This window comes from Aulonocara sp. 'chitande type north' Nkhata Bay, linkage group LG1 (assembly GCF_057382095.1).
Source record: "Aulonocara sp. 'chitande type north' Nkhata Bay isolate Kocher_YH1m ecotype deep benthic linkage group LG1, A_spYH_male_GT1.1, whole genome shotgun sequence".
In the NCBI taxonomy this organism is placed as follows: domain Eukaryota; kingdom Metazoa; phylum Chordata; class Actinopteri; order Cichliformes; family Cichlidae; genus Aulonocara; species Aulonocara sp. 'chitande type north' Nkhata Bay.
Window position 1 is genome coordinate 35,032,123 of NC_141344.1, and position 16,262 is coordinate 35,048,384.

At 38.9% G+C, this 16,262-nt stretch overlaps 1 protein-coding gene across 3 annotated transcripts; it reads right to left on the bottom strand.

Moving 5' to 3' along the window:
* Positions 1 to 1,163: 1,163 nt before the first annotated feature.
* Positions 1,164 to 14,795, bottom strand: slc67a1 (solute carrier family 67 member 1). Of its 3 annotated transcripts, none has more exons than XM_086294436.1 (11): positions 14,638 to 14,795; positions 14,321 to 14,498; positions 10,879 to 10,976; positions 10,618 to 10,763; positions 10,334 to 10,466; positions 9,997 to 10,109; positions 9,134 to 9,244; positions 7,549 to 7,649; positions 6,792 to 6,893; positions 5,402 to 5,522; positions 1,164 to 5,143 (listed from the first exon to the last, which is right to left on the bottom strand). In XM_086294436.1, exons 2-11 carry the CDS (start codon positions 14,474 to 14,476, stop codon positions 4,956 to 4,958), a joined length of 1,269 nt encoding a protein of 422 aa, XP_086150562.1. In that variant the 5' UTR covers positions 14,477 to 14,498; positions 14,638 to 14,795; the 3' UTR covers positions 1,164 to 4,955. The 3 variants fall into 3 exon arrangements, with proteins under 3 accessions (XP_086150562.1, XP_086150563.1, XP_086150561.1); XM_086294437.1 differs by having other exon boundaries at positions 14,576 to 14,789; XM_086294435.1 differs by having other exon boundaries at positions 14,321 to 14,789.
* Between the last annotated feature and the right edge of the window lie 1,467 nt (positions 14,796 to 16,262).

Here is a 16,262-nt window from a genome sequence, read left to right on the forward strand (position 1 = left end):
ATTGCATTATTGCCATTTCATGCATTATATGTATATATCACATGTCTGTCTGAAAACAAAAATTAAATATAAATAAATATTTTAATTTTAACTTCATAGGCCTGACACAATTAGAAAAAAAAACTCCTTTCTTCATCTTGGAATTGCACAGCCAGTGTCCTCAGCCGTTTACAACAAAGTCAAGCCGCTGCCGTGTAATCAGAACGGGAACTCGAGCTGTCCCTCACCAGGTCGCTGTGGCCCCACTCATTATCTTATCACCTATTGTAACCCACTGTAATTCCCCTGCTCATGATTGATGATGTCGCTGTCTGATTACACCAAGACAAAAAAACCCTAAGATCACCTTTCACTCCAGTGGCCAACTCCAAGAGTTCCATGAGGTCTGCTGGAAGGATGATGGACCAGGAGCTGTGCAGCCATGTTGAGCTTCTGTCATGTACACATCAGGTTTTTATAAACTCTGAACAAGAATCAGCACTCTGCTGTAAAACAGTTCATGACATTCTTTTACCGACGTAATTAAAGACTATTACCTAATGGACAAAAGTCGCACTGACTTGGGGTGAAAGTAATTACATTTTGGTTAGACTGTCTCATGTTTGATTGATATGGATGGTAATTTTCTAGATGTACCTCACAAGACACTGATCAGTGTGCTTCTGATAAGGAGCACCGTGTGGTGCTGCACAGAATGAAGTAAGAAAGCCTCGGTATAAAACATTTAGACTGAAGGCTTCTCTGCTACAGATCATGTCCCTGGCCTGCCTCGAACAAATCAGATAGGTAACCTGTGCTCTTTTTAAAAGAGACAGTGAGCCTCATCTCTCCATGCGGCAGGTGGAGACAGATGCCTCATTATCTATACCACAGGGGACAAAACAAGCCTGGGACCTGACGGCCCCCCCCCACTGGCATTTAGTTTCCAGTGCGCTGACACAAGGAAACCCTGGACCATCGCCGGGCAGCGCTCATCTCTGACCTCAGTGAGTGTAGGTCGCTCGCAGAGTCACATTAAACTTTCAGAGGACCCAAAGGTCCCCATCAGGAGTGTTAACAGCAGCATTGTCCCAGGTCCCCCTGACTCAAATGGCCAAGTGTAACAAGGCACCCCCTCCAGTGGTCAGGACTGCATCACCCCCCCCCCCCCCCGGCCTGGGTCCGTAGATACAGTGACACCCTTCAGCTCCATCTGCAGCTCCTTTGACTCACATAAAGCGGCAGAGACAGGAGATTCAAGAGCATGCTATGTTACTTATAACATGTATGTAACTTTGTAATTTTAACATGTTGTCGCCTCTTGGCCAGGACTCCCTTGAAAAAGAGGTTTTTAATCTCAATGGGACTTTTCCTGGTAAAATAAAGGTTAATAATAATAATGCTCCTTGTGTTTTACGAGCTGCACTGACACTCTACACCTATGGAAGACATTTGATGGCTTGGACTCCAGCGAGTAATGAGTGAGGGCAGGTGTGGGATCAGCCTGAAAAGATAGAATTCACACTGAGGCAGCTGATCACATTAAAGGTGAGGTTCACCTGAGCAGGGTGCCAACTAAAACTTAATAAACACATCCTTCCTATCTTCTCGCTTTGGCTTTTGGGGGTTTTACTTTAATCATCATTTAAAAGGTGTTTTCTAAACACCCTTGTAAGTAAATGCAGTTTTAATCTAGATTTTTTATTTTTTTATACTTTTATGCTTAGCTTCAAAACGTCTCTTAAAATATAACTTATAAAAATTCTGGAATTTTCCTGCTATTTCTTTTTTTTTTTTTTTGGGGGGGGGGGAACGAAAATAAATCACCTCACTGACATCTGCCAACTTTTTTGTTTGACTGTTTGTTTTCAATCCAGGATTGCCGATCATATTATTTTAAAAACAACAACGACAACGACAATATTCAAAATGAGCTTATTTTGTAGAAACAATGAAAACACCTGCTCCAGATTTTATGACATCACTCCAACATGCAGCAGCTTGACAGCCAGAGGAAGCAGACTACTGTCCACACTGTGATGAAGGTTTTATTTATCCCTCTCAGAGTATGGAAATTTTTTATGTGAGCTATTTTTTTGATACAAATACTTTTTTTTTAAATTCACTTTTTATTTAACTCCAGACTTATTCACTCATCCAAATCATTCCAGACTGATCTGAGCTGCACAGAATAGCCAACTCTGGCAAAGGCAGTCCTCACAAATGTCACTCAATCCACAGATGCACGTATTCGGTTTTCTTTGCTCTTTCTTCATGAAATGTTGAATAAAAGAAATGTATTTGGAACATGTCTGCAACACTATGCAAAAATTATTTTTGCATGCCCTTTACATGAATGTTTGATTAAAGTTAATGATTTTAATAATAAAAGATAGACAATACCATTATGAAAACACCAATTCAGAAACTTCCTGATTAAATTTGATTAAAATTTTTTTACAAATCCCCATTGAAGTATATTTCTTCTCCATAATATGCATATTTCCTCTACCATCACGCAGCTTATATAAACAACATGAAGGAAGAGAAAAAAATCTCTTCCTTCATGTAGTTATTATGAACTGTGTGAAGGACGAAGCCTGGACTGATTTTGATTTTAAGATGATATTTCAACATTTTTTTTTTTTTACCAGATTTCTGATTTCGTTTTAAAGTTCAGGCCAAAGTAGATTTGTTCTTCGTGTTTCTTTAAGCATGGACAAAGAATTCACTTTAATTCAGTATATTAATATAACGCCACACTAACAGCTGTCTCAAGGTTCTTTATATTGCAGAGTAAAGATCTTACATTGTTAGACAGAAACCCTCCAAATCAGAGCAAGCCCTTGGCAGCAGTGGGACAGAAAAACTCCCTTTCAACAGGAAGAAACCTCCAGCAAAACCACGCTCAAGGAGGGTGTGATGGGTTGGAAGGATTTGGTTTTTCCTTTGGAATATCCAGGAACTCATATCGGCCTGTGTCATATTATTGAATTATCCTCAAGAAAGGCTGTTCTGACCTTCTGTTGAGTGTTTTTATCACCAGGTGCAGAGATTTGGCTATGGCCAGTTTTTATTTTTATACATTTGTGGTTTGTTTACTCTCTGAATTAAGTTCTCTCAGCATTTGCTTAAATGATTTCTTAAATTTTCTTTTATCTTAAGTCGAAACGTCAGGACAAGGAAGCCTATAAGAATACATGTAGTAAAAACGACATTTCTACCGGTACGCCGTGTGGAAGACCTCTCTGCTGCTAGCTCAGTGATGCGAGCTCTGAACATTTCTACAATTGCTTCATCTACAGCAGCCTGTCATTGAGCCAAGCTGTTATAGGCATTTCGACTTCTTTTTAAACACCTTCTTGCTAATTTCTTTGATCTTCATTAAGGCAGAGGACAGCTTTCAAGCACTTTCAGCCCCTCCATCAACTGCTTCATCAGACACTCTGTGTGGGTAGTCCATTCCTGCTAGCTCCAGTACTTGATACCATGAACAGGCTGACATATGCTGGAAATTTAATCTTAATCTTTAATCCTAATCTTTATTGTGACTCTGTTTACTATAATTACACCTGAGTCACCTGGTGTATAAACAAGAATCCCTATTCACACTGCGCTGTGTGATCTAGAGAGAGCAAGATACACACACAATCATGTATTTTGTGTTCATCTGGACTGCTTAGTTTGTATAAGGAGAAACTCTACTGGTGACACTGATGTCACTTACACAGCACACAGCTGGATGCTAAAAATGCTAAACCAAAACTGATCTGTGTTTCTAAACTGTATAAGAAATATACAAGAAATAAATAAAGAGTTAATGAATGCTTTAGGCCTGAAATATTCAATAATTTTAAATACAGCAGGTAAAATTAGTTTTGAACACGTCACCAGTTTTCTAAGTAGATGTATTTCTAAATGTGCTATCGAGATGAACTTCTCACCAGATGTCGGTAACATCCCATCCAAACCACACATGCAAAGAAATCAAACCTATATTTAATATTTTCAATACTTTTGAAAAGTATTGAAAATATATTTTTCAAAAGTTAAAGTGAACAAAGGTAAGCAAAATCAGAGGACACTAGTTAAGCTCTGTAAATGTATTTTAGTTACTTAATTACAGTTGGTGGTTACTGGATATTGGGGGCACTTAAGACTTTTTGTGGGTTGCCAAAATACCCAGAAACGCTCCAGCGACTTTATATACATCACATGTTTAACATGAGGTGAAACAGAACAAAAAAGGTTTGGTAACCACTGGTTTAATCTTTAACATGTTGTATTTTATCAGTTCACTTTTTTTCACCACATCATTCTAAACCTAAATATGAACAAGTAAATCAAAGTATTTTACTTACAGTGGTGAGTTGAAGCCTGGCTGGGTGATACTAAGGGTGTACCAGGACAGCACTGGCATCAAAGTCTCTGAACTATTCTGGCAATTATTATTATTAAATTTGCTTTTTTTCCCCCTCACACATTTATTTATATGAAAGTTTACAGCCATTAAAAAGCATGGTTAAGATTGGTCCTTTTCAGTGCAAAGGCAAGTCTACAGTGCATTCCTGACTTTAAATTTATATAGAAAAAACAAAAGCATTTCCAAAAGTTTAATGCAAAACAATAACTTAAGAAAATTAACTTTTATTCTAAATTGTAGTAGCAATGGAGTTGGCCCTGTTTTCAATCATAATCAAACTGATTAAACTCTGATGTTTATGTGAACAACGAGCCAATAAAACCATCAGCCAGTAAAATAGAGGATTTGGTGCCATCTAGTGATCTGACACTGAATCAACAGAAACTTGAACAGCACAAAATCTGGAATAATGGGATATGATCTAATTATGGCAGTTACTAAAAAAAGGGAAATATGTGTGTATATGATGCTTGTTTTTAAAATCAACAGCTGATTTCCATCTCCTCTCCTTTTTTGAGTTTTTGAACAAGTGAGACAAAAAGACTGAGAGGTGTCACTTTCGCTGCTCGGCTGTCTTGTTGAGTCGTCGCTGTAGCAGGTAGACAAACACAGCAATATTCACGAAAAACTGGATTAAACCTATAGAGGAAATGCCGTAGTTCACATACAGGAAGCCCCCTATAGTAGGTCCAACTGTGCGAAGCAGAGATTGAACAGATGCGCACAGTCCCAGCATTGTGCCTGCAAATGAGAACAAGATTAAAACTGGCAATAATTCTTTACACTATTTCACAATAGGTTCACCTGTAGTTTTCTAAACCATTTTATTTGATATTATTACATTTTATCTTGGAATGCTGGAGTGTCTTTGCTTCTTTAAGTTTAAAGCAGCTTTATTCAAATGCAGTCACACATCAAGTGATCTAAAATAAAGCTTTTTAAAAGTAGAGCCTGTCAAACACCATCTGGTTGTAATAAAGTAAAGCGGGATGGTCTCACCTGTGTCAGAGGACGGTACACTCTTGGTGAGCATGCTGTCTGTGATGGCATTAAACACACTGAGAGAAAACATCATCGGGAGGATGTTAAAGCAGAACTGCCACACATTCTGTATATATGCCTGTACAGAGAAATATCAGAAATAAACAGTTTTCAGCAAGGGGTTCAATGGCACATTATATTCATTGCTAGGTAATTATGTTTAATAGGGGTTGCTGTCACAACGAGTCCAAAGAAATGCCTGCAGCAGAACTCTAATGGGCTGTGCTATTGATTAAGTTTTTGCTCTGGATTTCTATGAGGATTTTTTTTTTTACCCATATTGTTCATATTGTTTCCTGCCCTCCTTTTAACTGTTTCTTTTTATTCTGTCTTATACTATTGCTCTGACCAACTTTGAAGGACTTTGGTCAACTTTGATGTATTATTATGTGCTATAGAAATAAATTTTGATTTGATTTGATGACACTCCCCAATTCAGCTGTGAATCCAAATATCTGTCTTAAGGGGCTTTGGCAGTGTGGCAAAGGGGTTAACTGATAGTGAGGCCTGTTAGGGGCAGCACCATGTACGAAACATGTAAATGTGGCTGTTAGCATATTGATGTATCAATTCAAAGCTCTGCTATGAATTGATACAGTTTTACGCCCCAGTCACAACTGGTGGTTACCAACCACTTGGCAACCACCAGTTGTTGGAGAAAATTGAGTATTTCTCAACTAGTTGTGAGTGGTTCACAGTCCATTGGAAGTCCCAGCCATGCAGGCCTAAAGCAGTCACCAAGCACTTGATATCCTCTGGTCACCGAACGCTCTCCATTTAATGTTTGCGACGGACATTTTCACCTTTCACTTTTTCAAGTTAATTAGTTGACATTCCTTCCATGCAAACTATGAGTGGCCGCAGTACTCTAGCAGCAACCAAACCAATCACAAAGAGGTTTCGGCTGCAGCAACCTGTTTGTGACGGATTTCACCCGGTGCCAACCAGCAATCTCAAGCTGTTGAACAAGCTCTTGGGCTCTTATCTGAGCAGCTAAACACCAAGAAACATGAACACATTCATAATAATAAAACAAACAAAAAAATACCCTAACAAATTCACACTTGTACTTTTTTGAATACTTGTTCACCTGTATACAAGCACAATATCACAGAAGTTCAATACCAAGCAATAGTAAAAGTTGTAGTAAGATTTACTATTAAAAAAAAACCTCATGGTAAAAAAAAAGGGGGGTTAAAACTTTTCATTTTATTTGCATCAAACAATGGAAACATTTTTTTTTTTCATCAAGCTAAGACAAGAGTTTTGCTTCTTAAAAAGAAAAGCTATGGAGTACTTGAGTGAATACTTTCTCTCTAAGGGGTGTGTGCTTATGTTTTGTGCATACCTGAGCCAGTCCCACAAAAGAGGACACTCCAATGGATAGAAGCAGCAATGAATTGTCAGAGTATCTTGCCGTAAGCCGACCGATCACTCCTCCTTGAATAACCTGAACAAACATCTGGGTTTTGCTCATTTCATCTTGCAGTCTGGTATAAGCTTAAGCTCAACCCCCCAACATATCACATACAGTCCATTTGAAAAGTTTTCAGATCCTTTAGAGTTTTCTACAAAAAAAATAAAAAGTGAATCTTTTAGTCAGTGACCACTGGCTTCTTGGTAATCTCTCTGACAAAGACCAGACTACTTAGCTTAGCTATATTGGAATATCTTGGACGACTGTTGGTGGTTCCAAAAGTTCCCCATCTGACAATAAGAGGCTATCACAGGTTGGGTTTTTTTAGTCTGACAACTGCAAGACCTTAAACAGATCTGTAAGTAACTTTCCTAATTCATGAATTCAACTAATCACAGGTCTAATGAAGTTATTGAAGCATATTGGGGACTGTTGTTTCATGTAGGAACCATCAGAGATCAACCCCAAGTGCGAGCAAGGATACGTCTGCAAACACTGTGTTTTATTCTTTCAGTTGTTAAAGAAAAAAGAAAAACAAACAAAATACTCCAAAAACCTGTTCCTTAATTTGTCATTTAGTCTAAATTCAACAAGTGAATCATAAGTGAATTTTGGTCTGTAATATAACAAAACGTAGAAAACTTGAAAAGGCTAAAATGCACCAATTCATTTTGGATTTCAGTCTTACCATTTGGACGATGCCAAAATAGGCCATCAGGTAGCCATTCTGCTCAGGTTGCAGCTTAAAGAACTCCAGTGCAATGATAGAAAACATCACTTGAAAAATGCCTTCGAGCACAAAACAATTTTGTTAGATTTACATATGATTTATGATGACACCATCAAAGTTGGCTTTGTGTCTCTTTGTGGCAATTTAATTTTCTGTTTGCAAAATGTTTTCAGGGCTGCTTAAATGGCCTGTAAATGGCCTGTATTTATATAGCGCTTTTACTAGTCCCTAAGGACCCCAAAGCGCTTTACATATCCAGTCATCCACCCATTCACGCACACATTCACACACTGGTGATGGCAAGCTACATTGTAGCCACAGCCACCCTGGGGCACACTGACAGAGGCGAGGCTGCCGGACACTGGCGCCACCGGGCCCTCTGACCACCACCAGTAGGCAACGGGTGAAGTGTCTTGCCCAAGGACACAACGACCGAGACTGTCCGAGCCGGGGCTCGAACCGGCAACCTTCCGATTACAAGGCGAACTCCCAACTCTTGAGCCACGATCGCTTAACTTCAGTGCTGGCCTAATATGCTGATTTACAATGTTACAGTTGTATTCAAAGGAGCTTGCAAAGAAAAGCGTCTGGACTTCTTTAAGTTGCTTGAAGACGTTTCACCTTTCATCCGAGAAGCTACACCTTGGCTCAAGATACGCCTTGGCTCAGGCGATTAGAGGATCATCAGGGGGTCCTTTTGTCCCTCTGTGGGGGGATACTCCCACTAGGTTTAAATCTGGGACTCCCCACCATTTGACGCTTCTCGGATGAGAGGTGAAACGTCTTCAAGCAACTTAAAGAAGTCCAGACGCTTTTCTTTGCAAGCTCCTTAGATTACGATGACCTGGATGACTGAGAACCTTCACAGACATGTTACAGTTGTATTTATCTTGAAGTTATTCTTGGTGCCATTTGTCTAAAGCCTGCTCCTGTAAGGCCAACTTCCCTTTACACAAACTTGCTTCCAATTGGCTGCTCCTTGCAATTCCAGAAGGTCCAGTTGGGGCTTCTGTGTACTCTGCCTTGTTCTCAAATTATCGTGTTCACAAGGTTTTCACAAAACTTCAGGATTCAAACTCATCAGAACCTTTTAGTAGAAACACCTATGGTATCAATTTGAAACTCCTATGTTGCCTTTTTCTCGAGTTATCGCATTCACAAATCTGGGGGTCCATGCTGCCCACCTGCCTGCCCAGCAGGGTGATGACGAACCCCCATCGAGCCTTTTATAGCTGAGCCATCACAAGAGTATGAAGCCTGAACATTTGGCTCACAGATGTTTGACCAGAATTATTTAAAATTTTGTCCTGGTTTAACATGAGCATCCACAAATTTAGCTACATATTCATACCCATTTTAATACACATAAATGTAAATGAGCCCAATCAGAACATATCACCATAGGTAACCTCCAAAAACAAAATGTCAAAAAAGAAAAACATTTAAAGAGTGTGTAACTTAAACACAGTGATATTAGGAAGAGACACAACATTTGTATATTGCAAAGGCTTAAACCAAAACATCTTCACACTTCAAGTCTCACCTGATGGCAAACCTGCGACTATCTTGATAATGAAAGTCTGCATCACTGTTGGAAACTTCATCAGCCTCGTAATCTCACTCAGATTGAATACTGACTTTCTTCTGTTGTCATCTGAAGTAAAATCAAAGTGCAAGAGGTACAATTACCATCTCATTATGTGTTATGTGTTTCTACCAATAAGTCAAGGTAGGATAACATGTATGTAGAGAAGTCCCAGGGAAATTTCAGTGCTGCTCTCGGATGAAAGGTGAAATGTCTTCTAGCAACTTAAAGAAGTCCAGACAGTTTTCTTTGCAAACTCCTTTGACTACGATGACCTGGATGACTGAGAACCTTTACAGACATTCCATACCATGGCTTTGGATTATTTGCAACCAAAAGGTGACTCTCTCCAAACATCTCTAAAAATATAGATGTATTACCTTTTTTCTTTTTAAAATACATCTATATGGAAAAGAATGGCACACTGCAATTTTAAGCACATTTGAGTATGTAATTATGGAAGATGATACAGTAACACAACATCAGAGACTCAGTGGTATTCTGATAATAATCTACCTGGATTATTACATGGAATTTTAAAGACTGGCATCAACGGTTTGCTATGAGATGATCCCAAATGTGAAAGAAAGAAAAAAAAAAGTAAGAGCAGAGTCATGGTTTTTTAAAGAAAAAAATAACAAAAACTATGTTTGAGTGCAGCTGAGAGTGACAAAATCCAGTTGAGTAATTTTTATGTGTGCAATGAAGACAGCTAGATTCAAATTACCAGCTCATCCCTGTTGTTGTGATCATGAAGCCAAGGCCACTTTGTACCTAGACAGCTGAGACCATTAGGTTGAAAAGAAGTAGGTATGTCTTACCTGTAGTGTTGCCTCTGGTTGTTTCAGCTTTTGTATTTTTGGGGATGAACTTTAAAACCAACAGCAAGCTGAAGGCACTCCCTGCAGTACCAAAACATGCAGTAAACTTCTCCCTGAGAAATACAAAGTAAAGGTGCTGTATGGGGGACACTTTTGGTAAACACACACAATGACTGAATTCCATGTTTCATAAAAGCGCAATATTCCAACCTAAGCCAAAATGTCTTCCTAAACCAGAGATGTTTTTTATTTCCTTTGGCTCTGTCAAAGAGTCAATGGTTGCTCAGGTTGGTTTCACACCAGTGCTGCTGTTAATGATACACACTGTGACACTAACCCATAGAGTTTGCTCAGCTGTCCGCCTAATGTGGAGCCAACTATCATACCGATGCCAAAACACAGACCAAGCTTGGATAAGGCGTCGGCCCGTTTCTCAGGTTTTGTAAGGTCTGTAACAACCATTTGTGATGCTGCAGACACAGGTGGGACAAAGAAGAAAATCAAGTGAAACTTGATTCAGGATAAATAAAATTAACATTTAGAATAAATCTGAATAAATGTAAAAATAGTTCAGCCACATTGTTAGCAAAGGATAAAAAAAACGGTAGGTTTGATGCTCACCAGGGAGGACATGCATAAAGACTGTGGGGATTTTATGGATGAACAACATGGCTGGAGTGTCTGCTGTGGCCAGCAGCAGAAAGAAGACAACAGTTGAAGCACATGCCAGGGACAAAGCTGTCCGTGCCCCAAATAGATCTGCAAACCTGCCAAAAAAAAAACAAAACAGACCCTACAGTCACATTTTTCTACACTGTGTTCCGACTGTTGGCAAACAGTAAAGAGCAATGTCCAAGCAAAAAATAGCGAACAGAAACTCACCTTCCAAACATTGGGCCCCCGAGCAGCTGAATAACTCCAACTGTAGTTTGCAAATAACCAAACCACAACGTGTCGAAGCCGAGCTTCTTTGCCAAATACTATAGAGAGCAACATAAGTAAGTGACCGTTATTTTTTTGTGACAAGTGGTCACAAAACCGAGTAAAATAAATAAGGAAATTAAACACCATAAAAACAATACAAAAACAATTTAAGATCAAAACGAAAATAAAAATCATTAAAAGTATCAAAGAAAAGCCTGATTAAACTAAAAAAAGATTCTTAACTGGTTTTAGAAAGAGTCCACAGAGTCAGCTAAAGTTAATTGTTGCGAGAGACTGCTCTAAATCTCTGCCCTTTTGTATGTGGAATGACCATTAGATTCTGAGCCTGTCATCAAAGCCTACAAGCAGAGGTGTGCTTGGTAGAAGATAAGGCAAACAGTCCGGAGCCTGGCCATTAAGTGCTCTGTATGTGAAAACAAATTGTAGAATCTACTGAGAGCCAGTTTAAAGAATATAAAATGGTAGTGATTTGAGCTCGGCTGCTGAATGTGTTAATAGTCTTATTACAGTTCCCTTGCTTTATTGCTTTCGAAAGACATTAATGAGAATTTACCCAAGCCAGAAAACAAGGCATTACAGTAATCTAAGTGCAATGATGCAAATGCATGACTAATTTTCTCCAGATCCACCAAAGAGACCATATGTTGCAATTCAGAAATGTTACATAAATTAGAAAAAAAAACAGGAAAAAGACTCTCCTGGTAAGATAGACTTTACTGCCAAAACCCAGAGAAGAATCAAATATTACACCAAGACTTTAAACACTGGATTTAACTGCTGAACAAAATGAACTAAGACCAGTTTAAGACGAGGTCATTGTTACAGAACCAATCACTAAACAGTGGACTATCCAGCTGTTGGACCTTAAAAGACATGTACAACTGAATGTCATTAGCATAGAAGTGATAATGAGTGTCAGAAAATAACTTGTGTCTTGACAGACACAATAAAAGTACATCCTTGTTTATGCCAGTCAAGAGTTCGCATTCAAGGCCTTCCTCTTTTTTTTTTTATTGATTCATAAACTTTAGAAGAACTGTGAACTAATACCCAGCCAACATACCAAGGCCAACATTGGGTAGATGTGGATGAACTGTGGGGGTGTGTGGGCAGGGCAAACCCACAGTCATCCCACCCAAGACCCAAGTGGGTGTGCTCACACAGGAACCACAGCAGTTTTGCCCTTTAGGACCCCTGTATGGGTTTTCTAAGGGTAAGTTCACTTTCTGTATTGATGTTGTGGGGCAAATTTGCTACTGCTAGAAATGTGCTTAAGTCGGACAGCAGGGCCAAACCCCTAAGATCAGCGGGACCTTCATTTCTTTTCTATAGAACCATGAGCCAAAACACATCGCACTTCTGCAATGATAGTTTGGAAAAAAAATAATTTAAAAAGCAGAGAACTCCAAAAGCACCCAACCTAAACCCTACTGAAGCTGTTTTCACACATTACCTTAAGTTTTTTGAAAAATTTTGTCAGAAGCGTTTGTAGCACACAACATCACTACTGTACATATATCAGTTTGGGCGAGAGGACTGGGAGTGTGCAGGACACAAGACGAACACTTGTTTTCTCATTAGGGTAAATTGGCACAATATGATAGGGAGTATCTAATTTAATCTTGGCATTGTCACATGCACCTTTATCAGATTAAGAGAAAGGTTCAGAACTGCATTTGAGCAAATTGCTTCAGATAGTTTGGGATGAGCATGTCCTTGGAGTGAGGGTAAAGTACCCAAGACATGCTCAGCATATGTAGGAATTATTTCAAGACGGCTCAAGGTAACCTCATGAACACCCACAGCCATTATCACAGAAGTGGCTCCTTTGTCTAAACATTGTGCAAATATTTTTCACTTTGAAACACATTGGCTGGTTTGCTTGCCTAGTTCTGTGTAGGTTATCTCACAATTTAAATGGACTGTTTTGCTGAACAATGCAGAAACACTGTCACTGTGGCACTCACCTGGCCCGAGGTAGAGCTGCTACCAGTTCAAACTAACTTCTTTTTATAGGATATCTTTAGCAGCAGAGTCATGTCATGTAAAATGGAAAGTGGTGACAGAAAAAGAGCTAAATGCCAGGTGAATCAATTTGATTTAAATGGGTTGCATTGTGTTGCAGGTGAACATTGGCCTTATTTGAGGAAGGTGGTGCTGCTGGTGTTAGAGTTGGTGGAGGTATTTGGTGGCAGCAATGAGTGTCCTGCTATGCCTTTTTGTTTTATCATATCTCAGCTTTGAGTTCAAAGTTGGGAAGATTTTACGTCACAGAATGAGAAGTTTTAGAGTCACTTATGTTTACTGCACTATGACTAGACTATGACTAAATGATGTGTTAGCTTATATTTTTAGATTATTATGAAATTTAAATTTCTGCCAGTTTCCTGCTGCTTCTTTTCCAAAATCCTTAATTTACATTTTAAAACATGATTATTTCCATTATGCCACATACATGTAGTTCTATTTAATCTATCACATTTAAAAGCTTATAGTTAAAAGGCGTTTTGATGCTTCCAATCATGTAATTTTGACTCCTGTTTCATGTGTGATAAGTGTGCCAAAAACTACAAATTTGTGCCCCTGGAAAGACAATAAAACATTAACTCATGTACAAGTGGCCTTTCTATGTGGAGCTTGCATGTTCTCCCTGTGTTTTCTTTCTAGCTTCCTTCAACAGTCCAAAGAAATGCATGGGGTTCGGTTAACTGGTGATTCTAAATTTGCCACAGCTGTGAATGTGAGTGACCCAAATTAGAATAACTGGAAGAAAATACATGGGTAGTATTCGATAATGCATTTCTATACTGCAGATTTGTTTTGTGTATCCAAATCTGTTGACTAACTTTATGTTTTCGATCACTGCAGTGGAACTAAATTTTCAATATCTGTTCTTAAGTATGAAATTTAGTAAAGATCCTAAGATTTAGCAATACAATACAACACTTTGCTACGTGTACATACTGGCATAGTTCTCATCCATACAAAGTATAAATACTGCCTATGTTCCTGAACAGCCACATATCTGCTGCTTTAACAAAGTGAATTTCACAAGTCTGGGACTAATAAATGTCATCTTATCCTATCTTATCTTGTCACAGTGATTAAGCACATTTCAAAGCAGGATGCTTCACTGTGTGTCACTGATATTCAGTGATATGAATACCCCTTCTCCAGTGTTTACTATAAGTGTATGTAATAGCTACTGTTAGTGTTTCATATAAGACCAGTGGTCATTCTTGCACTCTTAATTAAAACGAGATTTTCAGCCATAGCATTATCAACGTCAGTAAATCCAGCCTCAATCATAACTGTGCGCACTAAAGGGAATATAGGGACATTTCAGCTTCTTCTTCTTCTTCCCGTGTCATATACTCACAGGGGTTACTGAGAACTGTAAAAACATCCATGTGATATCCAAAGCGGCGATGAGATACACAGCGTAAATTGTTGTCATCCTCTGTGAATCGTCTGCGACATTTGAGGAAACAGAAGCTTTGTCCGTTTCCTCGTTTCTTTCACCTCTTCGACTCATTTTTGTTCCTTGCTGACAACAGCTGTAAAAAAAACCTTAATGTGTACTCTCTTCAACAAAAGTAAACTGGCAGACAAAAACGTCATTTGATCTAGCGACCTCTTGCACAAATTGTTAGCCAACCGGTACTCTGGTTGTACTTTGGAACATAAAGGCGTTACCAAGTTTGACGTTAGTCGGTTATGAAGATAGTTTCCGGTCTTTACACTGTTTGGTCATCGGTACAGGCGGACCTATCGCTGTCTTTATCTACGTATCAGCCAGAGCAGCTGCTAAAAAAAACAGCAATGGGCACGTAAACTTCTATGAAAGAAAATCCTCAGGAAGTGATGCTTTCAGGAACTCCTTCTAGGCTCGTACATTAAAGCATTTTCGAGATCTGTCATTTTCCCTGTCTCGTTTCGAGCATAACATTGATGTTGTTTTTTTAATATGATACAAAACAACATATCACATGTCAAAACTGTAAGATCTTTTTTATTGAAAAATATATATTTGGGTTAATTTGTTTCTCGCTTTTTATAGCATTAGAGTTATTCAACAGTTAAGAGCCTCGTTTTTGTGTTTTATCATTTTATACTGTGCCAGTGTTTCAGTGAGAAACAGGTCTGTTGGAATATCTGCAGAATGGTTTTTGACATTCTCTTGTTAAAATTTGTGGAAATTGAGCTCCCAGTGCCATTCAAATGTGTTGTTTTATACATCACTGAGTTTGAAGTGGGAGGTGTGGTGTATTCATAATTGTCTCTGGTACATTTGTTGTATGGGCAGTATGTGTTCGTTGTTTGATTGTGTAATTACGCGTTACGCACTGGCAATGCATGCCGGGAGATGGTAATACAGTGAGTAAAGAGTTGGTCTTACCGCACTACCACTAAAGTTAAGTGATGTAGACCAGCGGGACTATGCTAAAGTGAGAGATAGCTTCCACAACTTTTTCATTGTCAGGAAAAATGTTGTTTATGAGCGTGCACGTTTTAATATGCGCAAACAAGGGCCGAATGAGACTGTTGATGCATTCATGACTGACTTGCATGCATTAGCAGAGCACTGTAATTACGGACCGCTCCACGATGAGCTGATAAGAGACAGAATAGTAGTGGGCTTGGCCGACACGAGGCTGTATGAGCTCATGCAGATGGAAAAAGACTTGGACTTGGATAAAGCTATAAATATGGCCAAGCAGTCAGAAGAAATCAAAAAGCAACAAGGTAAGGGCAGAGGTCACTTCCTGTTTTGGGAAGTAAGGTCAGAGAAGCTGCGCATGGTGACGGTCTAGCCGTGTAAAAGTCAAGCTAAGAAAGAAGAAATAAGCCCTAAGTTCCAGTTACACCAGTTTGTCTACTTGCAGGCCAAAGTGGTATGTTTGTTTATATTTTGTGAATTTTATATTGTAATATGTTTTAATGCTGAAATATAATTTTCTTGTACATTTGTATTCACCAATTCTACGGTGTACCTGTACGTTAAGAGAAGCACAGTAAACATCAGTAAAGAAGAACTCTCGTGTCTCTCGTGTATGTGTACAAGCCGGCATACAAATGTAATGCAAGTAAATGCGAAAACAGCTGACAGAGTGATGCAAAAGCACGACAAAACAAAGTTCAACATGTTCAAAAATAAAACTGTCAAAACACAACAGCAATATAGCAAGAGACAAAGTAATAAATGCTACAAGTGCGGAGGCTCTCCACATCCGAAACCCGAGTGCCCAGCAAATGATGCAAAATGTCATTTATGTGGAAAAAAAGGTCACTACCAGCGCATCTGCAGACAAAGCAAGACA